Below are 24,559 nucleotides of genomic sequence, written 5' to 3'. Positions count from 1 at the left end.
TGGCACACAGCCCCCGAGCCCCTGCCATGCCCAAAGTGAAAGGAACACTAGGAGCATCTGTTTATTGGGGCAACTCTGGGGGCTCCTGGTGGGCTGCTCACCAGAAAGACCCAGCCAGGACCAGGAGCTCCAACTCTCAGTTCTACCTCGACCCCATCCTCCAGAGAGGGGAGACAGTCAGGGCTGGAGAGGCAGGTCACAGCCCCTTTGGACAGGGTGGGTCCCCTCTACGGTGCGTCTCCACAACAGGCCCCAGGCAGGGGACAGAGCCCAAGAGCCAGGGCACGCGGACAGGCAGGGACATGGGTGCTGGCCAGGACGTTTATTCGTATGGGGTCACTTCCTGACCAAGGTCACATGGATTGGGCAAGGTGGGGGTCCCGGATGGGGACAGGGGTGCAGGCCAGAGGCTTCCACTGCATTCAGGGTCGAGCCACAGCTGGGGACGGTCCTGAGACCCTCCTCAGTACTCAAAGGTAACCGTCTTGACCCGCAGGTACTCATTTAGGGCTGCTTCTCCTGCAAGAAACCCCACGCCAGGGGCAACGTCACGGTCCCAGCAGCTGCTCTGGTGGTCGGCGCTGGCGTGCCCGCTGCTGTGGTCATCTCAGGACCCCTGCTCCCCATGTCACCTCCCAGACCCCCGTCTTCCCATGGATCCGAGGCGCCCTGCTGCTCTCCCGCACATTGCTGCCCGCTCCCCCCAAGCTGGGCACCGGAGCCGATCCCCCACAGGATCCAGCCCCCAGTCGCCGGCTTCCACAGTGGCAGGGTGGGGGGTGGGAGCCACCCCAAGCCACTAGCGGCCAGGGAAAGGGGGACGCCGGGCAGAGGTCCGCTTCCTTGGGAAGGCTGGGCCCGGTGCCACCCTCTCTGCCTTGGCACGCACATCAACCTCTCGGGTTTGCTTGGCCCCCACGGGCTCCCGCTCTGAGGATGAAGCCTGAGCCTGATCGGGGCGCCCAGGCCCCCTTGATCTTGCCCTTGCCTGCCCCCCGGCCCACGCGCGCACTCAGCCTCTCTCTGCAGGGCCAACAGCAGATCCTCCAGCCGCTCAGGTCTTGGCCCAGGGACACCTCCTCTGGGAGGCTGACCCAGCCCCCAGCTCAAGCCACTGTCCAGCTTCCTGTTCAGACCACTGTCTGGACAGCTTCTAGCAGGATCTGACTCCCTGCCTTGGTCACTGGCCTGTCGGCTCCCAGAAAGAAGTAAGTGGCCATCTTGTCAGCTCTACCCTGGCCCTTGGGCTGAGCGGCCTCTAACGGGTGTTTGTTGAATGAATAAACGAAAGCAAGCATGACTGGCTTACCCAGGTCTTTGCCAAACCCTGACTGCTTGAACCCCCCGAAGGGAGCGGCCACGTCTGTCTTGTTGTATGTGTTGATGAACACGGTGCCAGCCTCCAACTTGTCGCTGATGTACAGGGCCTTGTTGATGTCCCTGGTGAAGACGCCAGAGGCCAGGCCGAACTCCGTGGCGTTGGCCCGAGTCAGCACCGCGTCCACATCACTGCAGGGAAAGCCAGCAGGGCCTCCGTGAGGAGGGCATGGCCCAGCCCTGGACGGAGGGCACCAAGAGGCCTGCACCCCCGCCCCAGGCAGAGCCCGACAGAGCACAGGGCCAAGAACGGCCAGTCCTGCCAACCACACCGCAGGTTCACGAGCAAAATAAGTGAGGGCTGCTGTGCGGGCCCCTGAGGTTTGGCTGGCTCACGATGCAGCTGTTGGGACTCAGGGTGGAGGCCAGCGCGCTATGGAGCCCCCCAGAGAGATATGGAGGACACCCCCAGAGGGCCTGAGGCCCTGCAGCCACCCCAGCCAGGGCCTCCTCCTCTGCCAAGAGGACTCTGCAGCGTCCAGCTGCGTCCACAGCCCCACCGGTCCGAGCTCCCTCCCCGCAGCTTGCGTGAAAACCCCAGTGAACAGGACGGGCTCTGAAGAGGCCTAAGTGGGACCCCTACCCGTTGGCAAACCGAGAGATGATCATGACGGGCCCAAAGGACTCCTCCCGGGCTATGAACATGTGGTCCTGCACGTCTGTGAAGACCGTTGGCTCGAAGAAGAAGCCTGGGGGGAGACGAGGGATTCGAGACCCTCCAGCATCTCCCCTGCTCCCGCACACCGGCCACAAGCCTCACGGCCTTTCAACCACACACCCCATGATGGAGCTGGTCCACCCACCACCAGGGGCCAGTGCTCTCAGCCGGACACACCTCCTCCCATCCCGACTACCGCCCCACAGGCCCTGGCCACTCCACAGAAACACTTCTGGCATCAGAAAGGCTTTCTCTAACTATTTCACCTCTGGACACAGAGTCATGGGCCCTGAGACCTGCTGGACTGAGATTGAATTTGACCCAATTTAGGGAAAATCAAGAGACTTGAAATTTTCTCTCTACTGTTTAGAAGAACAACAACAAAAAGATAAATTTAATAGTGTTGTTAGTTGCTTAGTCGTGTCTGACTGCAACGCTATAGACTGTAGCTCACTAGGCTCCTCTGTCCCTGGGATTCTCCAGGCCAGAATTCTGCAGTGGGTTGCCATGCCCTTCCTCCAGGGGATCTTCCCGATCCAGGGGTCAAATCCATCTTTACCCTCTGAGCCACCAGGGAAGCCCCTATTAATTTAATAAAATATTCTATATTTATATATATTTACAAATTATAACAGCAATTATAATTTTTAAAACATGTATTATGTATGGACACTTGTTGACTCATAGGGTGTGGGTGTGGCCTGTATTCACTTGTCTGGAAAGGAAATGTGTCCCCAGCTGTTGAAGCCCCACAGGCCAGTCTCTGCACTCTGCTACCCCTCCCGCTCCCACCCCTCTCTGCCCTGCCGAGGAGAGCTGCATGTTGGGGTCTGACCTCCAGCTGGGAGGAGGCTGTATGCAGGCCCTACACCTGATCTAGCAGGTGTCCCAATAGCCAAGCTCCCCCACCCCTGAGGTCCTAGGTGGGGGAGCGGAAGTCCGGGAGCCCGACTGCAGGGGCCTGCCCCAGACACTGTCCTAGAGGCCGTGCCGCCCGCTGCCAGCCCGAAGGGCTCTGACCTGGCCGAGGAGCCTGCTTCCCGCCGCACACCAGCGTGGCCCCCTCCGCCACGCCGCGCTGGCAGTACTCCAGCAGCTTCCGCAGGTGGGCCCGGTGATTCTGCGGCCCATGGCTGGTGTCCCGGTCCAGGGGGTTGCCAATCTTCATCTTCCCCACCTCCTCTACCTGCAGACGCCCTCCTGGTCAGTGCTGCCCGGGCTCCTGACCACCAGCAGCACCTGACCCGCCTCCCCCATGCACATCTGTGGCGACCGACCACTGGGCCCCGGAAAGGCCACACGCCAGACGCTGGCCTCTGGAACCATGCTCTAGTTCCAAACCTGCCTTCTGGGTTGGAACCTCAAATGCACCCTCTGTTCAAGGGCATCTGAGCTTGGTGTGGGAGCTGGGATGGTGCAGGCATGCAGGGAGGGGGCAGGTGTGCAAGGATGAGGGCAGGAGTGTGGCGGGCAGGTGTGCACAGAGGGGAGAGGGCAGGTGTGCAGGGAGGGGTGCAGGGGCGGGGCAGGGAGAGACAGCATGTGGGTTGGAGCCATGGGGCTGCTGCTTCTTGCTGAAATACTAAAGACCAGGGAAGACTTGTCACGGCCGCCCTGAGGGGTCCAAGACCCAAGTGGCTGGCACCAGACTGCACTCCCCGGCCCTCCCTGGCCCCCAACGCCCTGCAGCTAGCGAGCGGGCAGCGTCAGTCCCGGCAATGGGACCTACCACTCTCCGCACAAACTGGTCGTGGATGGAGTCCTCCACAAAGAGCCGGCCGGCGGCGATGCAGTTCTCGCCTTTGTTGAAGAAGACGGAGCTCATGCCCTGCGCAGAGGGGAGGACAGCACTGGGTTACAACCCCCGAGGCAGCCCCCCACCCCCCGCAGTGCTCACCATCTGCACGGCTTTGCCCAGGTCACAGTCTGCGAAGATGAGGAGGGGTGACTTCCCACCCAGCTCCAGGGAGACCTTCTTCACGTTGCTCAAGGCACAGCTGAAAGGGACAGGGGAGGTGGGCTGGGACACGGGGTGGGGGACGCGGGACACAGGACACAGGACGTGGGGTGAGGGACACAGGACATGGGACACGGGACATGGGATGGGAGACACAGGACACGGGACACAGGACACGGGACATAGGACATGGGGTGGGGGACACGGGACACAGGACACAGGACATGGGGTGAGGGACACAGGACATGGGACACAGGACACGGGATGGGAGACACAGGACACGGGACATGGGACACAGGACACGGGACACGGGATAGGGGACACAGGGTGGGGGACACGGGACATGAGATGGGGACAAGGGAAATGGGACATGGGACACGGGACAGGGGATATGGGGTGGGGGACACGGGACATGGGACATGGGACAGGGGACATGCAGTGGGGGACATGGGAAATGGGACATGGAAAATGGGACATGGGGTGGGGGACACCGGACATGGGACATGGGACACGGGACATGGGACACGGGACAGGGGACATGCGGTGGGGGATATGGGAAATGGGACATGGGACAGGGGACATGGGGTGGAGGACATGGGACACGGGACAGGGGACATGTGGTGGGGGACATGGGAAATGGGACATGGGAAACGGGACATGGGGTGGGGGACACGGGACACGGGACATGGGACACGGGACAGGGGACATGCGGTGGGGGACAAGGGGAACGGGACACTGGGTGGGGGGCACGGGACATGGGGTAGGAGACACGGGACATGGGGGCTGAGGGCAGCTCCAACGTGGGGTCACTCAGAAGAGCAGCTGAGGGTCTGCACTGGAGGGTCCCCGTGAGGCCAGGCCCGCACCCCCTCCCCTCCCTCACAGTCCCAGCGCAGGCCTTGCTCTCGCGGCCCCCCCCCTCCCTTCAGGCTGACCCCAGAAGGAAGTCATGGAGACCCCTGGCCCGCAGCCCCCGGCCCCTCCGCCCTCTCCACCACCTACCTTTTCATGATGTGCTTGCCGACCTCGGTGGACCCTGTGAACCCAATCTTCCGCACGTCCGGGTGGTCCGACAGTCTCTGGCCGACCAGTGAGCCTGTGCGGGGTGGGCGGGGGGTGGGTCAGGGCAGCCACGGAGCCGGGCCACCCGTTTCTAGCCACCCAGGGCCAGACACTCCTGTCCTCCCCAGGGGCTCAGAACCTCCACTGGGAGGTCTTCCAGCCTCTCAAATTCAGCGTATCTGAGAGTCAACTCCTCAGCTTCCCCAGTCTTGCTCCCCCTCCGTGTTCCCCATTCGGTCAACAGCCTCTCCTCGCAGTCAGCAGCTGCAGCCAACAGTCAGACTCGCCAACCCCCATCCAGGAGTCCCCCAGCCCTGGGGCTCCCCCAGGCAGCCCCCCCACCGCCACCTGCATGTTGGGGCGTGTCACGCAGCAGGCCTTGTGCCCCATCCCCAGCCGTACCGGATCCCGGCAGGACATTGACCACACCCTTCGGGATGCCCGCCTTCAGGGTCAGCTCTGCAAACTTCAAGGCCGTGAGCGGGGTGACCTGAGGATGCGGGACAGGTGGTCAGGTCCAGAGGGCTGGGCAGTGGGAGCCAGGCACTAGGCTGCTCACCTCAGCAACTTCCCCCGCAGCCCCACGCCAGGCCTGGGCCCGCACCTTCCCCCACCTCCACCTGTATGTGCCAAGCCCCGGGGTGCCAGGGCCACACCCAGAGGCCGAGGGCGTGCCTCTCCCCGGCCCTCAGGACCACTGGCCCTCCTCTGCCGCTGCCTGTGCCCTCTGGCCTCCGAGAGTTCCTCCGTGCGCAGCCTCACCCCGCCCGCCCTGTGTGATGCTGCCTTGGCCAACCTGCCTCCACGCCCCCCAGTCTGGGGGAAGCCTGGTGTGGGGGTCCGCGCCCCGCACCCCACTGGACCTCAGGCTGAGTGGTGCCTGGGTGGGTGCTTGGACCCTGAGGGGCTGGGCCAGTGGACGCTCCAGGGACCACTGCCTTGACCTGTCAGCAGCCCCCCAGCCTCAAGGGAGAAGTTAAGGGTCACCTCAGGGGCTGCGGCAACGCTTCCATGAGCAGATGTGTGTGCAAGTCAGTGGGGAATTCATTGTGTGTTAAAATGCCTGAGGAGTACAGGACTCTGGTGAACAGGTATCATTTCACTGGTTTCTATTATGTTAATATCCTTGAGGCCCAACCGCCCCAAAGGAGCTGAGGGAGTGAGACACCCCGGCCCACTGCCCCAGCATCAGGCCTGCAGCTCCTAACAGATCTCTCTGAAGTCCAGATGAAGGATGGCGGCTCGTGGGGTGATCCCACCACAGGCCCCTTCAGTGCAAGGACCCCGTCATTTGGCTCCCCCGAGAGGGACCCCGTCACGGGGCTCCCCCGAGAGGCACCCCGTCACGGGGCTTCCCCGAGAGGCCCAGGTGGAGGACACACACGAACTTCCCCGAGATGTTTGGGGTTTGAAGCCCCAGCTTTAACAATAGACGCCCCAGGCTCAGCGCCCAGAGCCTGGGTCCTGGGGTCCACAGGGGGGCTGAGCTGGTGTCCCCAGAAAAGCTGTGGACGCTCACCGAGTGGCTGCACACGGTCCGGCCAGCCTGACCCGGCCCCGAGACCCAAACACACCGAGTCTGCCCTGAGAGCTGGGCCTCTCAGGCTGCCGTCACCTGCAGAGCCCTCTCCTCCCTGCCCATGCGGGGTGGGGGGCGTGTGGGGGTCGCAGGGGCCTGTGGCCCACCCCTGCCCACGCCCTCCAAGCCCATGGGCCCCGGGCCGTGCCCGCACCCACCTGGGCAGGCTTGATCACCACTGTGTTGCCCGCGGCCAGGCAGGCGGCCGTCTTCCAGGACAGCATCATCAGGGGGTAGTTCCAGGGGATGATGATGCCACAGACCCTGTCGGGGAGGGAGGCTGGCCTTCGTCTGTCGGCTCCCCCGGGGTCCCCGCCCAGACCTCGCAGCTGCCTCCCTCCCCTCCAGGCCAGGCCCTGCCCAGGGCCAGCACGCAGCTGCCTGCCCAGGCCGGATGGGGCGGTGTGCCCCGTCTGCGGCAGCCCCTGCCCAGCAGGGGTGATGGCAGAGGACTCTGCGGTTTCTGCTGGGGCACCTTCTAGGGATGCAGCCTGGAAGGGGCCGCCCGAGGAGGAGGGTGACAGCAGGCAGGCACGGGTGGGGACAGGCAGGGCCGGGGAGACAGTCTGGGACCACAGGGGTGGACAGGCGGCCATGAGAGAGGGTCAGAGGTCGTGTGTGGGCAGGAGGATGAGAGATGGTCAAGTGTCACTTGGGTGGGTGTGGATGAGGGTCCTCCTGGGCATTAGGCCAGGGCCATCGCCATGGGAATGAGAAGGACGAAGCCTGACACTGCTGAGCGGTGGGGTCCAGCGTCGGTGCCGCCCCTCGTCCCAGAGAAGCCTCTGGCTGGGCGGTGTCTCCACGGAGGGACCCCATGACCTAGGAGACCTACTGATGACACCATGTGGCCCTGTAGAACCTGGAGGTGGCAACCCCTCGCTGCGGTCAGTGAGACGAGCTCATCCCCATGGGAGCCCCTCGAAGACCAGGTGACCGCTGTCTCCTCACTCTCACTGCCGTCTTCACCATCGTCTTCATCACCATCGTCTCCACTATTATCTTCACCACTTCTATTTTCTTCTTCATCACCTTCTTCACCATCGTCTTCATCACCATCGTTTCCACTATTATCTTCACCACTTCTATTTTCTTCTTCATCACCTTCTTCACCATTGTCTTCATCACCATCTTCTCCACCATCGTCAGAGAATGTTTCCCCAAAGGAAAGCCTGGCTGAGCCCAGCAGTGGGAGGAGGGTGCTCAGAGACCAAGGGCAGACAGGTCAGTAAGGGGCCACATGGCCGGCAGAGCAGGAGTGCAGGCAAGACTGGAGCCAGCCTGGGGCCCACACACATTCCTAGGAGTGGTGGGGTGTGCTGAGGGGTTAGGAAAGCTGGTGCCCACCCCAGACACATCGGGCAGACCCAGAGGCACAGGCTTGAGCGGGAGCGGGTGAGAGCCCAGGGAGAAGGAGGGCTGGGCTGGGGGCTCCAAAGCTGAAGCCCTGCAGAGACTTGCAGCCTCCAGGGCTGGGTTGTGCCTGCAGCTCTGTCTGAGGGTGTGACCTTATCTGGAAACAAGTTGTCTGGCAGGCAGGGTTGGCAAAGGAATGAAAAGTGAAAGTGAAGTTGCTCAGTCCTGTCTAACTCCTTGCGACCCCACGGACTGTAGTCTACAAGGTTCCTCCATCCGTGGAATTTTCCAAGCAAGAGTACTGGAGTGGGTTGCCATTTCCTTCTCCAGGGGATCTTCCTGACCCAGGGGTTGAACCCAGGTCTCCAGCATTGCAAGCAGACGATTTTACCATCTGAGCCGCCAGGCTCAGAAACACGTGAGAAACATGTGGCCAGGGAGGGACCTCTGAGCCCCCACACGCATTCCCGGAAGTGCCTGGCCGGTGACTCACCCGATGGGCTCCCTCCGGGTCATGGTCAGGTTCCGGTTGGGTCTGGCCTGGTTGATGGGGATGGTGGAGCCCTGGAGAAGCAGCAGTGGCGTCACTGGGGGGGCTCTGGCCGTACCCCGCCCCAGGGCAGCTCCTTGCACCCGGGCCCAGGGCGGGATGGGACTGCCTGTCCTGAGGCCCCAGCAGGCATCAGACGGGATGGCTGAGGTGCTCAGAGCCCCACCTGGATCTTGTCACACCAGCCAGCGAAGTAGCGGAAGGTCTGGACGGACATGCCCACGTGCGTCTTCAGAGCCAGTGTGTAGACGGCGCCCGCGTCCAGGGCCTCGATGGTGGCCAGCTCCTCCTGGTGCTGCTCCATGAGCTCTGCCAGCCTAGGGTGGTGGCGAGGGGCATGGAGGGGGCGCTGGCCTCAGGCTGGCACCGCCTGCCTGCCCTCTTGGGGGTCTGCCCCCGACTCGGTCTCTGGCCTCCATGTCCTCATCTGTGAGATGGGATGGTGTTCCCTTGGCTGGAGGGGTGTGAGGGGCGGCTGTGGGCTCCTGGGAGGTGGGATGCCCCCCCATGTGAGGGCCTTACCTTTGGGGGCAGGGTTGGGGGGGCAGGTGGAGACCACCCGTCCAGAGCCGCCCTCAGCCTTGAAGGCAGCTGACCCATCCTTCCGCCCCGGCCACCAGCATGGCCCCAGCAACCCCGTCTGCTCCCAGCTTGCTGGCCCCTCCAGGGACCCCCAGGGAGGCAGCCCCCAGCTCCTGTCTGGCTGACTGGCCATGAGCAGGAGCACCCCGAGTCCTCCCCAGGCTTCACCGGGAGGGGGACGTGCCATAAGAGAGTCCTCCCCTGGGGGCCACGGGCTGTGCAGTCGCGAGTCCTTCCTCCCAGAAGCATCCCTGCGCCTTGGGAACGGGGGTGGGGGTGGGGCTCACACCTGTACAGGAGGCGGCCCCGGTCCCGTGCGCTGATCTTCCCCCACAGGCCGTTCTCAAAGGCGTCCTTCGCCGCAGCCACGGCCTTGTCCACGTCGCTGACCTGGGCCAGGGACACCTGGCAGAGAACCTGCGGGGGAGCCGAGCCCTGAAGGCTTCTGGGCCCCCAGGGGCCCTGCGGGGAAGGCTGGGCTGGGGGGGCGCGGCTGGCAGGACAGGCTGTGTTTCCATGTCCCCTGGGGCCTTTGCCGCCCCGATGCCAAACAGGGCGACAGACCCAGACTGCAGCTGCAGGCCAGGGGCGGCTCAGTGTCCTCCACCAAGAGCAGAAGCTGACCCACACGCTGAGTGGGTCCCGGTTGGGAGGCCTGTTTCTTAATACGCCCGCCCGAGCCCCTGGATCCTGTGCCCTGAGGGTGCCCACCTGCCCCGCAGCTCAGGCCTCCACCTGGATGGGCCAGGGGCGGGGCACTGAGGCTGGCGTCTCCGAGCCCACAGCCCAGGCATCCACACGGCCTCCCGCTCAGGGTCCCCAACGCTGGCCTGGAGGTGGTGACAGTCCCTGACAGGCTTGCCCGGGGGTCCTTGTCTGGGTCCACGTGGCCCGCCTGTTACTCTCTTTAAGCCCCTCGGGGCCCGGTCCTCTGCAGGTGTGCGTGTGTGGGAGTGTGTCCACCCTGGAACACGCGTGTGTGTGTGTGTGTGTGTGTGTGAACATGACCATGTGTGCTCTGATGCCTGACGGCCACAGTCAAGGATTCTGAGAGCCTGGGATGCTGAGGGCTTCCCAATGTCGAGGGGGTGGGGGGCTCCTGATTGCGGGGGCAAGGGGGAGGGGAGGGGGCCTCCCGACGCGAGGCGGGGTGTCAGTGGACAGGAGAGGGCCCCGAGGGGTCACAGAGGGTGGTGGGGGCGAGGGCCCCAGGCCTGCACTCACACTTCCGTCTGTCGGGTTGATGGTCTCGTAGGTCTTGCCGCCCTCAGCGTCCACAAACGCGCCCCCAATGAACAGCTGGTGGGGCATCCGGACGGTCAGCTTGTTCACGGCTTTTTCCACCTGGGTGGCAAGGATGGCAGGCTGGAGCTACAGGGGCATCCCTGACAGGCAGGGACTGCCCCCCCCCCAGAGACATGGGTACTACTTGCCCCCGCAACCCTTCAGCACACAAGCAGAGGCCTGGGGTCTCCTCACAGATCCAGCCCTGCTGCCCGGGGCCGTCATGTGGGGCAGAGGTGACTTCTGAGACAGAGACGCAGGGCCAGCCTGCCGGCCAGAGCCGCCCAAGCCCTGACCCTTGGGCTCCACACTCAGGAAGTGACAGCAGCAACAGACACGGTACGTGACACGGCCCCCAGCGCATCGCACGCACACGGGGCCACCGGGGGGCGTCTCCTCTAGTGTCCACAGCCCAAGGCCAGCCTGGCGTCCACCCTGGTCACCTGTCCTTCCTTCATCAGCCTTGCTCCAAACTCCCAGCCAGACAAACCATCACAAAGCTCGTTCCTGTAGGAGCAGTAGCCTAACGAGACACCCCAAGGGTGGTTTTTACAGAGTTTCTTTACAAACAGATCTGTGTTACTTCCTCACACTGCACACACACGAGCTGAATGTACAGGGTCATTTGTTTTCCTTCTTGGAAGCGAAAAGTGCGAAAGTCACTCAGTCGTGTCTGACTCTTTGTGACCCCATGGACTATACAGTCCATGGAATTCTCCAGGCCAGAATACTGGAGTGGGTAGCCTTTCCCTTCTCCAGGGGAGCTTCCCAACCCAGGGATCAAACCCAGGTCTCCCGCATTGCAGGTGGATTCTTTACTAGCTGAGCCACCAGGGAAGCCCTTCTTGGGAAACCATTCCCAATTCTCCTCTCTCTCTCACTCAGTCTCTCTCTCTCCTGCGTCAACCAAAGGCCTTTAGTGCAGTGACTGGTCACCCAGGTGATGGAAGAGCTGAGAAACGGTGAGTCAGGCCAGAGGCTAAGCCCAGCAGGAAGCCACTGCCATTGCTGGATCAGGACGAAGGGAGGAGGTGGTGGAACCCGAACGAGGGGTGAGGATCAGCAGGGGGTGTAGGACGGGAGCTGGAGGCCACACCAGAAAACCGCCAGCAGAGAAGGGGGCAGGAGAGATGCATTGTGGACATGTCTCCTCGACACCCTGTTTCCTGCCCTGAATCTTAGACAGCAGCATCCTCTGTAGAGTCTGCCCCACTGCCTGGCATCTTCAGGCTGCTTGGAGTTACCAAGGGGAGCTTGGTCACCAAAGGGCAGGCTCGTGGAGTCCTGGCCTTCCGGATGCCCAGGCTTCCCCAGGTGTCTCTGTGGACCCACAGATGTGGGTGCTTGTGGGGTGTGCAGATTCACACGGCCCACGCACCAGGCCTGTCTGCAGGGCTCCTGGGACTCACGTAGTCGATGGGGCCCTCGGTCTCCTTGTCGTCCCCTCGCAGCCTTCTCACTAACAGCTGGATGAAGTCCCCGAAGGTGGTTGCCATGTAGACATCTTCATTTTCCAGTTCCAGGCCTTCACACAGCTCCTTGACTTCCTCCACCAGCCTGGAGGACAGACGGGGGAGAATGGGAGACTGGACAAGGCCTGGGGTCCTGCCCTTCTCTCAGCAGAGCTGGTGGCTCCGCTCAGCACCCAGAGCGTGGGTGTTGGTCTAGAATCAGTCTTGAAAGCCCAGTTTGTGGATTCAGAGGCTCTGGGTTCAAGTTCCAGCTCTATCAGTACTAACTCGTGATCAGTTGCTTCGGGAGGGCTTGCGATTGCTTTAAAACTGCTGCATACAGTTTGCTCTTCTTCCCGTGATGGTGGGGCCTCAGCCCCCTGCCCTGCCCTGCCCTGTGCATGCCGAGACCTTTTGGGGCGGTGGTCCTCATCTGTCTGCTTGCTGGGCTCCTGCTTGCAGAGCCGTGAGCCACCAGCTACATGTCCAGGCCCAGAGTGGCTGCTCTGGGGCTGTGACCCCATGGGGGATGGACGCACCTGCCCACCAGCTGTCCCACGCCGGGTAGGCTCAGGCCTGCACACCTGCATCCTTTCTGGATCTCTGACCTACACAGTGCCTGCTCCTCAGTTTGGGGGTGACTTCCGACCCAGAGACCCCGGGGGCTCCACCCCCGCCCCCCGCCTCACCTGACGACATCCACGGATGCGGCCCCTGACTTGAAGAAGTCCGTGGACTCGTCCACCTCCGGCACGCTGGAGAGGATCCGCTTCCAGGCACCCTGGAGGGCAGGGTGGTGAAAACAGGCTCCCGGGCCCAGAAGGCAGCCCCTGTTGTAGCCTGGCCCCGGGTTGGCCTGTCCCCTCTGGGCTCTGCTGCACCCTGGGCTGGACGGTCCTGGGGTGACTGCCTCCCTCCCAGCACCCAGCCGCAGGCCCTCTCGCCGTTGGAGGGTGGGACCCAGCAGAGGAAGTAGGGCCAGGGGACATCCTGAAGACAGAACCACGGCATGCCTGAGGCCAGGACACACGGACGCAGGATGTGCACGGCCCGCCCCCAGCAGAACACACACCCAGTGCACGCACGCCTTCCCCACCCCCCCCACCCCCCCCCGCCCCGGCAGCCCTGTCTGCTCCTCACCCGCACTGCCTCCGCGGTGCCCAGCTCCTCCTCTGTCAGCTCCAGGGCACTACTGTCCGCCCGCCCGAAGAAGTGTGCAGCTGGGATCATCTTCCCGTCCTCCAGCTGGATGTTCTTCACCAGCAGCTGCAACAGGAGGGCCGTCAGTGCCCCTGAGCCGCCCCGCGGCAGGCATGCGCTCGGCCCCATTCTCTCCTAGGCAGGCCTGGACGCAGGCAGGGCATGAGGAGACCAGACAGTCGGGGGGTGTGGGCAGCGGTCGGGGGGAACCCGTGTCCTCCACCCCAGCACGCTCTCAGGCTTGAAAACCCATGATGGCTGTACTTGGAGAAGGAAATGGCAGCCAGCTCCAGTATTCCTGCCTGGAGAATCCCATGAACAGAGGAGCCTGACGGGCTGCAGTTCACGGGGTCACAGAGACTTGGACACGACTAAGCGACTCACAACAGCAATGGCTATATTATTCTATGAAACCGATGCCTGCATGTGAGACGGAAGTCATCCCAGAACTGCCTTGAAGGCCAACGGAGAAAACAGCTAGTCATCCAGCACCCAGCCCCCAGCTTGCAGAAACTGCGTGGAGACTGGCCCTGGTCATCAGAGGCTCCCTCTGGGTCGGGGAGCGTGTGTGCTCACGGCAGAGGACGCGCCTGCCGGGTGAGGCGCTCTGTGAAGAGTGACGCCCCCCAGAACTGGAGCTGGGCTCCCTGCTCACCACCCCCTTCTCCTGACTGCTGCCTCCATGCGTGCTCTGGAGCCCCAGCCCAGCCAAGCCCGGCTGGACGCTCCTGAAAGACCCTCATCCCAGGGCCATCACGGCCACCTCTAGGCCTTGCGGTTCCCTTGGGGATGTCAGGGAAGATGCGGCCCAAATCCACGTGGCTGGTGCCTTCCTCCTGCGGCTGCACCAGGACCTACGCCTGGGCCCTGTCCTCCACTGCGGCTGGCAGCTAAGCTTGGTCATGGTCAGCAGAGAGGCCCGCCTCTCTGTGACCACTGTCCTCCTCCCGAGCTGCCTCCTTCCATAACCCGAACGTACACGCTCCCTCCTGGATCTGCTGCGGGAACCTGGCCTGAGACAGATGCCCTCGTTCAACTTCAGTGCTGCCCACGAAGGGTCACCCAGGCGCTGCAACCCGCAGGCAGCCTCGGGCCAGCAGGACGGGCACCCAGAGCGAGCTGTCACTGGTCCAAGCCAAGCTGCTCCCCGCCCTGGCCTGTTCGCACGGCCGCCACCATACGTTCAGCATCCGCAGAGTCCCCTGGAGCTCCCCTAGTGCCCCGAGACCCTGCCTGCCCTCCTGCTTTGCTGCCCCCAGTACCTTAGGGCCCAGGCCACCTGTCCACCACCTGGTGCGGTGAGTGTCACGTGCATGGATAACAATAGACAGGGGATCTGAATTTCTTTGCTTCAGTTTTCTACTTGGTCAAATGGTGAAATGCTAACACGGATCTCATACAGCTGTGGGGAGAACTCAATTGCTTTAAACAGAGTGTGGCTTTCAAGCACACATAAATATTTAGCTGCGTAAATCCTATGTGTCACCCTGAGCTGCAGTTGCTAAAGTGGGTCAGAGCAGCTTATGTGCCCGGCGGGACTTTTATTCAAAGAGAAGGAAACTCTGCATGCTATGTGCACCTGGACTCTGCTGGGCTGAGACAAGGCCCGGGCACAGGGTTCTCTGGATAAGACCCCCCGACTCTGATGCACCCCAGGGTCCCCAGCTCGGACAGGGCACCTGGTCAGTAAGAGCCCGGGGCAGGCCTTCCTGGGATGGAAAAGTGGCCGACCCAGCAGGTGAGGGTCTTCCCTCCTGGATTCTGTGGTCTCCTTTCCCGGTTTTCTCCAGAATGGCTAGGGGTCTCCCTGCGGGGCCTGAGCCCACAGTACAGACCAGGAGTCGCAGCAGCACCCTTACCATCCGGCCGTCGTTCCCGAAGAGGACGAGGCCCGCTTTGGTGACCACCCCCGGCCGGTGGGCGCCCGGGATGGGCAGGTCCTCTCCCTCAGGCTCCAGGCCCGCGGTGCTCAGCGTCGAGTTGAAAAACGTCAGCTTCTGTTGGGGACCGGAAACCGGAAGGTGGAGATGAGAGGGGAGCCCCCGTGGCCCACCAGGAGGGGCTGAGCCAGCGGGGGATGACGGGCTGTGACAGCCCAGGTATCAGTGCCCGGAGCACAGATGAGACCGGGGCAGGCGGGAGGCTGCAGAGGGGGGCCCCTCCCACCTCCCATGGGACCATGACCTCCGACCCCAGGGTCAGACACCTGCAGAGAGTGTGCTCAGCCGGTACTGAGGGAGTGCCTGCCTGGGGACGCTCCACGCCCTGGCCGCGGTGCAAAGGGGGCTGGTGGTGGCAAGGCCAGAGACCCCGGATGGTCTGGGAAGCCCGCCCATGAGCAGGGGTTCGGACGGTCAGGGGCTTCGTGGAGGACAGGGCTGTCCTCAAAAGGGCCTGGCTGAAGCCCCCGTGCCCCCAGGGCGAGGGCGAGTCAGGGTTGGACTGGGGTCTCTGAGGGCTACTCAGTGCAGTTCAGTCACTCAGTCGTGTCCAACTCTTTGCGACCCCATGGACTGCAGCACGCCAAGCTCCCCTGTCCATCACCAACTCCTGGAGCTTGCTCAAACTCATGTCCATCGAGTCAGTGATACCATCCAACCATCTCATCCTCTGTCGTCCCCTTCTCCTCCCACCTTCAATTCCCAGCATCAAGGTCTTTTCCAATGAGTCAGCTCTTCGCATCAGGTGGCCAAAGGATTGGAGTTTCCGCTTCAGCATCAGTCCTTCCTATGAATATTCAGGACTGATCTCCTTTAGGATGGACTGGTTGGATCTCCTTGCAGTCCAAGGGACTCTCAAGAGTCTTCTCCAACACCACAGTTCAAAAGCATCAGTTCTTCGGTGCTCAGCTTTCTTTATAATCCAACTCTCACATCCACACATGACTACCGGAAAAACCATAGGTTTGACTAAACAGACCTTTGTTGGCAAAGTAACGTCTCTGCTTTTTAATATGCTGTCTAAACGGAGACGGGCCTTGGAAAGCGAAGAGTCACTGCCTCCTCACCGTGTAACCTGCTTCATGTCAGCAGACCGTGCATGGTCTGGGGCCTCTCGGCTCTGAACCATCTTTTCTGTGAGTGCTCAGCACACAGGTACTAAATACCACGTTGGTGATTCACTGTTTTCACTTCTGTTGTTTCGGAACTTTTGATCGCCAGGGGGTGAAAGTCTGACCCCAGAGCTGCTGCCTGGCCCGAAGGCCTCGTGTGTGTGGACCCCACCCCTCCAGGACCCAGGGGGCTGGGGCTGGGGTCTGCCAGTGCCTGTGACCATGTAGCTCACACCTTCCCGCAGTTTAGCAGCAGGGGGCCCAGGAGCACGGCCGTCCTGGTCGCAGGGACACACCTGCCCACAGGCCTCTGTCCAGGCACCCGGCACCTTGTCATTTCCACGGATCCAGTTATGAATGGCCTCTGCGGGCTGGTCCCAGTCGATCTGCGGGGCAGGATGTGTGTGCTCAGCGGTCCCTCCCTGCACCCCGAACCCTGGGGCCCCACCCCCGGCCTCCCCTCCTCCCCATGGACACTCCTGACACTGGGTGGAGCCCTGGGGATGGGCTGAGGAGCCCGGCTTCCTCTGAGTCCCAGAGCTGGGCCGGTCTCCACCTGGGGCCTCGGCTCTGGGTGCGCGTGGACCCTTGGTCTTTGACGGGATGTGAAGTACAGCATGGTTTGTGGGAAGATGACGCTCTGTGGTCACAAGGACCAGGGCCCAACACACAGGGCTCACCAGGTCCCTTAACCCCGGTCAGGGACCCAGCCCTGTGCCCCCCTGGGCTCCCCGACTGGGGCAGCCCCCAGGAGCCTAAAGTCCCCCCCGCCAGCCCGTCTCCCTGGGGCCCCCGCCCTCCCTAGAGAGGAACCGGGAAGAGTGCAGATGCCCGGTCTGTTGGCGCTCACCCTGGCAGCCTCCTTCCTCTGAATCCCCTCATAGGTGGCGCCCTCCTCGGGCTGAGGGAGTCTGGGGGCTTTGCCTTCGGAGATCAGCTTCACAGCCTGAACCTGGGAGGCGGGGGGTGGGGGTGTTCAAGGTGTCAGGACCCTCCCCTCGGCCCCGGGCTCACGGTCTGAACTGTGGGATTGCATAGACCCACCCAGCACCACGCCCGGCTCGGGACAGGCACCCCGGGGTCTGCTTTGGGAGCAGGTGGATCCATGGCTGAAAGCGGGGCCCAGGAGGAGGCCCAGGGGGCGGCCCCTGCTGAGCTATGGAGACTCCCCCGTCTGCCCCCGTCCCGCCTCCTCCCCTGCTGGACGCGCTGCCCTTTGGGGCTGCACAACGGCTCCAAAATCAACCCCTCAGGTCTGCCCTCCGCCTCCAGCTCCTGAGCGCCTCCTAGGACTTTCCATTCGTGAATTCTTGGGGAGAGAGGGTTTCTTGTCCCCTGGAATCAGGAGGTGTGGCCCTTGAGCCACCAGGGACAACTCCTCCTCCTGACCAAGGGCGGCCAATGTGAGGAGGAAGCTAATCAAACAGGCAAGTAGAGTCAGGGTGAAGGAACAGGCCCGAGCCTCTGGGTCCAACCAGGCTTGAAGAGGTCCCTGTCTGGAGTCTCCTCTTGGAGAGGAGCCCAAAATGTGCCTTTTTGGCCAAGGTTTGTTGAGTTGTTCTAACAGCTGTACGTGAGTCCCATCTAACAGAACAGTGTCGTCGTTCAGTCACTCAGCTGTGTCTGTCTCTTTGTGACCCCATGGACTGCAGCACACCAGGTCTCCCTGTCCTTCACTATCTCCCAGAGTTTTCTCTGATTCATGTCCATTGAGTCAGTGATGCCATCCAACCATCTCATCCTCTGTCATCCCCTTCTCCTCCTGCCCTCAATCTTTCCCAGCATCAGGGTCTTTTCCAATGCGTCAGCTCTTGGCATCAGGTGGCCAAAGGATTGAAGCTTCAGCGTCAGTCTTTCCAATGAATATTCAGGACTGATCTCCTTTAGGATGGACTGGCTGGATCTCCTTGCAGTCCAAGGGACTCTCAAGCATCTTCTCCAGCACCTCAGTTCGAGAGCATCCATTACATGTTCTAATCCAGCCTCTGTGAAGCCTTGAAATGAGAGTCCCTCCCACCTGCAGACCCCAGCCAGCTCAGGGCAGTAGCTGGCACCGGGAGCCCTGGGGTGAGTGCACGGCCCTGTCTTACCATGCCTTTGACGCCTTCGGGGAAGAGAAAGCGGTTGTACAGGGAGCTGACGGTGTCATCCGGGAGGACCTCACACTCCTTCTGAAGCAGAAGGTCCCCGGTGTCCAGACCATCATCTGCCCAGAAGATGGTAAACCCCCCTTTCTTGTCCCCATGGATGAGGGTCCTAGGGACGGAAGAGTGACACCTGAGTCCAGAAGGAAGGACCGCGGAAAAGGGGGCCTGGGGGCTTCCCCGCCTCCCCAGGGGAGGATGAAAAAGGGAAAACGGTGTTTACTGATGCAACCGCGTGCCAGGTACCATGCTATAGAAGCCCTAATGCCCTTGTAACTTAATCCTCCTTGCCGTGTAACAGCCTCGCATGCCCCTTCTACAGATGAGGAGACTGAGGCCCAGCGAAGCGAGGAGATGTGCCTCGAGGTCAGGGGGCTGCATCCCAACTGGTCCGGCTACAAGCCTGCCCTCTCTTCCGGCTCAGATGCCTGCCTCCCTGATGGCGCCTCCGATGGCTCCACCCTGCAGACTCTCGCCCTCTCATCTAGAGCTGTCTGCTCCTGGTGTCTCTAGTCCGTCTTTCTCTCTCTCCAGGTGGGGAGGGGCGGGGTAGGTGGCGTCTGGCAGCGCTGACCCCTCGGGGGCCCTGGAGCGCAGCCGCGGACCCCTGGGCGGCCGGCCTGTCTCACCAGTTGATGGCGGAGGCGCCCCGGTGGCGCGGCAGCAGGCTCGGGTGGTAGATGATGGAGCCATGCCGGGGGGCGCTGATGACCTCCATGGGGATGAACTGGCTGCAGAAGGGCAGAACGTTCAGCTCGGCTCCCAGGGCCCGGTACTGCGCCACCACGTCGGGCAGGGCCCGACCCTTGGCCCGCCAGCGGGGGAACTTGAACACCGGCACGCCATCCTGCTCAGCCTTCAGGCCTGCGGGACAGCAGGTGAGAGTCCACCCCCAGCCTCTGAGCCCCTGCCTGCCTGTGGGGTAGGGGGGCTCCTGCACCCCTCTCTAGGCCTGTCCCTCCCAACAGCCCTGCCTCCTAGCCAGGCTCTGCAGGGCAGCATGGAGCGATGGCCCCAGCCAGGGCCAGCCTCGGGGATGCCTTTGCCTGGACTGACCCTGCCGACCGCCAGGACCTCTGAGCGCCTCCATCTCCCAGATGCCTGCGTGGCCCCTGACCTCTTTACCTACAGGCCCCACGAGTGGGTCTCCCCGCCCCCCGGCTCTGATGCATGGTCCCCATGTCTCAGGTTTGAGGATGCAGCACCCCCCCACCGCATCTGCCCTGCCGCGCCCCTGCCCCTGCGGGCACGATGCCCTGGGCCCTCTCCTCGGCCTGCACCTGTCAGCGCTCCCCAGCAGGTCTGGGGACAGGTGTGACAGCTCCGTCACACACGGCTGCCGCGTGGCCCTAGTGACCCCTCGGCCTTGCCCTGTGTGCAGGGAGGCGGGTCAGCATGAGCGGACTAGACCTGGACCCTCTGCTGCCAGGTCGAGGAGCAGCCCCGGGCAGGGGCCACTGTCACAGGCTGCGCTGGGCCAGGTGCAGCGTGGCGGCGCCCCGGCCCGCAGCGCTCCGTCGCGGGAACCCCCTCTTCCTACAGAATCGGGCCCTGCGTTCTGAAACATTCAGGCCTGAGGAGGACCCGGGGCTGGCCTGAAGGCCCGGCCCTCGAGCTGAGGCCCCAGCTCAGCAGTGATTCTCACACCGTGTTCCTCCTGGAGAAGGGGTGCATCCCTGGGAGCTTGTCAGAGGTGCAGACTCCCAGGCCCCGTCCCATCCTGGGGGCAGAAACTCTGGGGCTGCGGGTGGGTCGGGGGCCTCTGCTCAACAGGTGCCCCCACCAGAGACAGGGCGCAGGGCACGCTCACGTCCAAGAACCTGACCGTGGTGATTCCCGTCTGGCAGCCCCTTCAGAGCCTGGGTGAGGGGAGAGGGGAGCCGGGGTGCTCAGGCTGTGGGGTCCTGGGTGCAGGCCGGCCTTCTCCACCACCCGTCCCTGTGATCCGCTTTGTTCCAGAAAAGCCCGGCGGTCAGTGGGCCCTGAGCAGGACCCAGGGAGGACCATGTGTGGTCACTTCAGGCCAGGGAAGCCCACACAAGACCCGCAGGCCCTGCTGCCACCACCGCCCACCAGGACCCACTCACCGAGGGGGTCCGCCTTCCCGTCCTTGTCGGGCACAGTGAACACGCCCACCACTTCGTGGCCCTCCTCCCGCAGACGGCAGTAGACCTCCTGGCCGAACAGGCTCTGTCCGATCACTGCAATCTTCATGGCAGCGGGCCGGGCGGGAGGACCTGGGCAAGGGACACAGTGTCCTACAGGGCTCGCTGGCCCAAGGGGCAGCCCACCTGTTCCACCCCAACCCCTGGGCTCAGCTCTGGGCACCCAGGACGGCCAGCTACTGCGGGGAGGGGTCCACCTGGGGGACAGAAGGAGGGGCCACAGGGGTAAGTGGCGTGCTGTCACAGACCCTGGACCACCCCCCTGACCCCCAGAGCCCCCAGCCCAGCGCTGTGTGCGGTGTCCTCCCGGGTCATCCGAGTGCATCTCTGCAACTAACCAACCCTGCGACCTCAGTCAAGTCACATCAGCTTCTGTCTCCTCATTTGCTGATGAGGAAGCAGCTCCTCAAAGGCTTCCAGCCACAGGCCGGGGCTGGGGGCTTGGGGCCTGTCCACTCCATGGTGCCTTTGGATGAACCCAAGTTCTTAAACTGAACATAGTACCCTGCACCAAAGTCTCCCTTTACGCTGAATGGGCTTTGTATTCTGTTTAAGAAATCTTTGCCTCCTCCAAGTTCCTGCACACCTTCTTTTCACCTTCTGGTTGTTTGACAGAGGAGCAAAGGCAGTCTCCTCTACAAATGTTGCTGGAACTGCTAGACACCCACATGCAAAAGATGAGCCCAGATACACATCAACAGTCTTCACAAAAAGTAACTGGAAATGCACCACAGATGTGAATGTAAAATGCAGACGTACGAAACTTCTAGGGACAACAGAGGAGAACACCCAGTGTGTGGTGCTTTTCAGATTCAACACCAAAGGCGTGAAAAAGACAAAAATAAGCTGGGTGTCATCAAGATTAAAAACTCTGCACAAGGCGCTGTCAAATGGGTGAGAACGGTGTGTATATGGGAGGTGTTTGTGTGTAGTGCGTGTGCGGTGTATGTGCTGTGTGTGTGGTGTGTGCGTGTGCGGTGTATGTGCTGTGTGTGTGGTGCATGTATTTGCACACATGTGTTTGGCAGAGTAAAGCCTGGAAGGACTCACACAGAAATATTAAGAGTCACCAGGCAGGATTTGGGGGTTTGGAAGTCTTTTGATAGCCATAATTATCTTTTTATTACCAGAATGTTGTTTTTTAACGTATTGGGTGTATATTACTTGTGGAAAACTAAGAGGACAGAGAAGGTCCAAGCAGGGAGGGAGGGTCAGGAAAGCCACTGTGGAGCTGGCGGGCAGGAGCCGTGGGTGGGGACTGCCCGCCTTGAGCTTTGGCACAAGGAAGGTCAGGTCGGGGGGCGGCGAGTGCAGGGAGGAGACCCAAAGCCCCTGGAGGGCCTCCCCCTGCAGGACTCAGGGCCGCTGTGGGGCTGCGCCTGCAGCAGGGGGCCCCTCGGGCTCCCCAGCACCCTGCCCAGTGGCCAGGCCCTGCTCAAGGCCCCTGTTCTGAGCTGCGGTCGGAAGGCCCTTGAGCTGGGCAGTCAGCCACAGGCGTCCGTCCCCAGCTGCCCTTTGCTGGCCCAGCGCCACTTCCGCGCCTGCAGTCATTCCAGCTGGGCACCTGGTGGTCCACACACTCGCCACCCCTCAACCTGCAGGGTCATGCTCCATCCGCGGCCCTTCCCACGGTCCTGGGCCGGGGGATGGGCCACCGCGTAGCTGCCCTGGGTTCAAGATTTCCTTGTCTCCTAGTAGGACAGGGGCATCTCCCAGCGCCATTGGGAAGGTTCACAGAGGGGAGATTCGCGGAGGGTCTGTGGCCAGCGTCAGGCACAGGCCCCTGATTTTCAGAATTGGCCTCAGCCGCTGAGGGCTATTATTATACGCCCCTCAATTTTAGCCCAAGAAACTAAGATCCAGGGCTTAAGAAAGTGGCCCGATTTCTGGAAAATTGAGGGTGCGGGAGAACTGGGGTACCTGGCAGGGGTGCCTGCCTCCCCCAGGCAGCTGGCAGGTGAGGGTCCTGACAGACCCCGGGAGGGCACGGGCTGTGAGCAGCTTGGGTAATGCAATCCCCAGACCAGGAAGGGGGCTACCCCCACCCCCTCGCTAGGGTCTGGGGTCCCGGCTCCTCCCAGCGGGAAGGACCGCGGCAGGTGGGCTGGCGCTGTCCAATCACGAGAGGTCCTTGCGCCCGGCCCCCAGCTCTGGCCAATCAGGGCGGACCATCCCCTGTCCTGAAAATGGGGTGAGGGCCTTAGGAGGCGGAAGGACCCTCTGGTCGCCTCTCCCCTCCAGCCTCCTTTCTCTCTCCTGGAAGCGGGACTGATGATGCCCACCGCGGTGGGCTTCGGGAAGTGCCTTTTCCCCTCCTGCGTCCCTCCCGCGCGATCCCCCGGCCGCCCGGCCCCTCACCGCGGTCCTGCGGCCAGAGGACCCCCAGCCAGGCTGGGAGCCTCTGCCGGCCCCAGCGGAATCCCGCTCGCGTCCCCACCGCGGGCCCAGAGCCTGGAGCCCCAGAGCGCGAGCGGGTCAGCCTCCCTGCCTGCCTCCCGGGGACTCACCACGCACGGAGGAGCGCAAGCCTGACTATCCAGAGGGACCTCTGAGTCCAGGTCCGGGCAGGGGACGGCGCTGGCGCTGACTCGGCCTGGGCGGCGGAGAGGTGGGGCCGGTCCCCGCCAGTCCCGGAGCCCCGGCCAAGGCCAGAACCCCAGAGGGGAGGGGCGCGGGGCTGGCGGGAAGTCACGCCAAGGGGTAGGGTGGACCCTTCCAGGAGTCACAGGCTGTGAGAAGGGCCCGCGGCGGTGGGTCTCGGCAGGGCTGACTTGACCCGAGGACAGTGGCCCCCAGAGGCAGTAACTTCACTCACTGGCCTGGGAACTTCCCACTTTGCGGTCATGTCTTTCTGGGGAGACCCACTGTACCTCGGGAGGCCCCGACTTCAAGGTCACATCCTAAGGGAAGCTTTCCCCAACCACATACCCACAGACCCCCCCCTCACCACGTGACCACGGAGAGCTTCAGGGTGCTTCTGCACCCTCTCAGCCACAGGTTTATCACAGGCTCAGAGGTCATCTGGCCGACTGTCTCTCCCACTGCACGGTCTGCAGGGATCCCCAGCACCCAGGGCCTGGTGTTCTGTGTTCCCATTCAGTTGCTAAGTCCTGTCCAACTCTTGGCCACCTCATGGACTGCAGTCCACCAGGCTGCTCTGTCTGTGGGATTTTAAGGGCAAGAATACTGAGTCTCCTGCATTGGCAGGCAGATTCTTTACCACTGAGCCACCTGGGAAGGCCCTTGTGTTTAACAGGTGCTCAATAAAATTTGTGGAATACATGGCTGAACGTGAGGACCCTCAGGGAAGGTCTCCCGTGGCCCCAGCCCCCCTCCCTTCCTACATTCATAGCACAGTTGTTGTTCAGTCACTCAGCCATATCTGACTCTTTGCAACCCCGTGGACTGCAGCACACCAGGCTCCTATCTCCCGGAGTTTGCTCAAATTCCTGTCCATTGAGTCGACGATGCCATCCAACCATCTCATTCTCAGTTGTCCCCATCTCCTACCTTCAATATTTCCCAGCATCAGAGTCTTTTCCAATGAGTCGGCTCTTGGCATCAGGTGGCCCAATGTATTGGAGCTTCAGATTCACCATTAGTTCTTCCAATGAATATTCAGGGTTGATTTCCTTTAGGATGGACTGGTTTGATCTCGCAGTCCAGGGTATTCTCAAGAGTTTTCTCCAGCACCGCAGTTTGAAAACATCAGTCCTTTGGCGCCCAGCCTTCTTGGGGCTTCCCTAGTGGCTCAGAGAGTAAAGAATCCACTTGCAATGCAGGAGACCTGAGTTCAATCCCTGGGTTGGGAAGATACCCTGGAGAAGGGAACTGCTACCCACTCCAGCATTCTGGCTTGGAGAATCCCCTGGACAGAGGAGCCTGGTGGGCTACAGTCCAGGGGGTCACAAAGAGTCAGATACACTACGCAGCTTTCAGTCTCAGCCTTCTTTATGGTCCGGCTCTCACATCCATACACGACCACTGGAAAAACCATAGCTTTGACTAGACAGACCTTTGTTGGCAAAGTAATGTCTCTGCTTCTTTAACGCTTTCTAGGTTTGCCATAGCTTTCTTTCCAAGGAGCAAGCGACTTTTAATTTCATGGCTGTAGTCATTGTCTGCAATGATTTTGGAGCACA

General features: G+C 62.1%; 1 protein-coding gene across 1 annotated transcript; it reads right to left on the bottom strand.

Annotated features, from left to right (window-relative positions):
* Nucleotides 1-307: 307 nt before the first annotated feature.
* ALDH1L1 (aldehyde dehydrogenase 1 family member L1) lies at nucleotides 308-23,296 on the bottom strand. The gene is made up of 23 exons (XM_043442746.1): nucleotides 22,925-23,296; nucleotides 20,340-20,489; nucleotides 18,882-19,116; nucleotides 18,199-18,364; nucleotides 16,959-17,060; nucleotides 16,405-16,494; nucleotides 14,916-15,053; nucleotides 12,997-13,122; nucleotides 12,546-12,637; nucleotides 11,815-11,962; nucleotides 10,346-10,465; nucleotides 9,411-9,538; nucleotides 8,706-8,856; nucleotides 8,483-8,553; nucleotides 6,792-6,897; nucleotides 5,457-5,544; nucleotides 4,995-5,088; nucleotides 3,933-4,032; nucleotides 3,765-3,863; nucleotides 3,056-3,221; nucleotides 1,961-2,066; nucleotides 1,310-1,509; nucleotides 308-519 (listed from the first exon to the last, which is right to left on the bottom strand). Exons 2-23 carry the CDS (start codon nucleotides 20,464-20,466, stop codon nucleotides 464-466), a joined length of 2,709 nt encoding a protein of 902 aa, XP_043298681.1. The 5' UTR covers nucleotides 20,467-20,489; nucleotides 22,925-23,296; the 3' UTR covers nucleotides 308-463.
* Nucleotides 23,297-24,559: the final 1,263 nt, after the last annotated feature.

Source organism: Cervus canadensis, chromosome 22 (genome assembly GCF_019320065.1).
Source record: "Cervus canadensis isolate Bull #8, Minnesota chromosome 22, ASM1932006v1, whole genome shotgun sequence".
Classification (NCBI taxonomy): Eukaryota; Metazoa; Chordata; class Mammalia; order Artiodactyla; family Cervidae; genus Cervus; species Cervus canadensis.
Note: the sequence above shows the minus strand (reverse complement) of the source record. Positions and strands in the feature narration are given on the sequence as shown.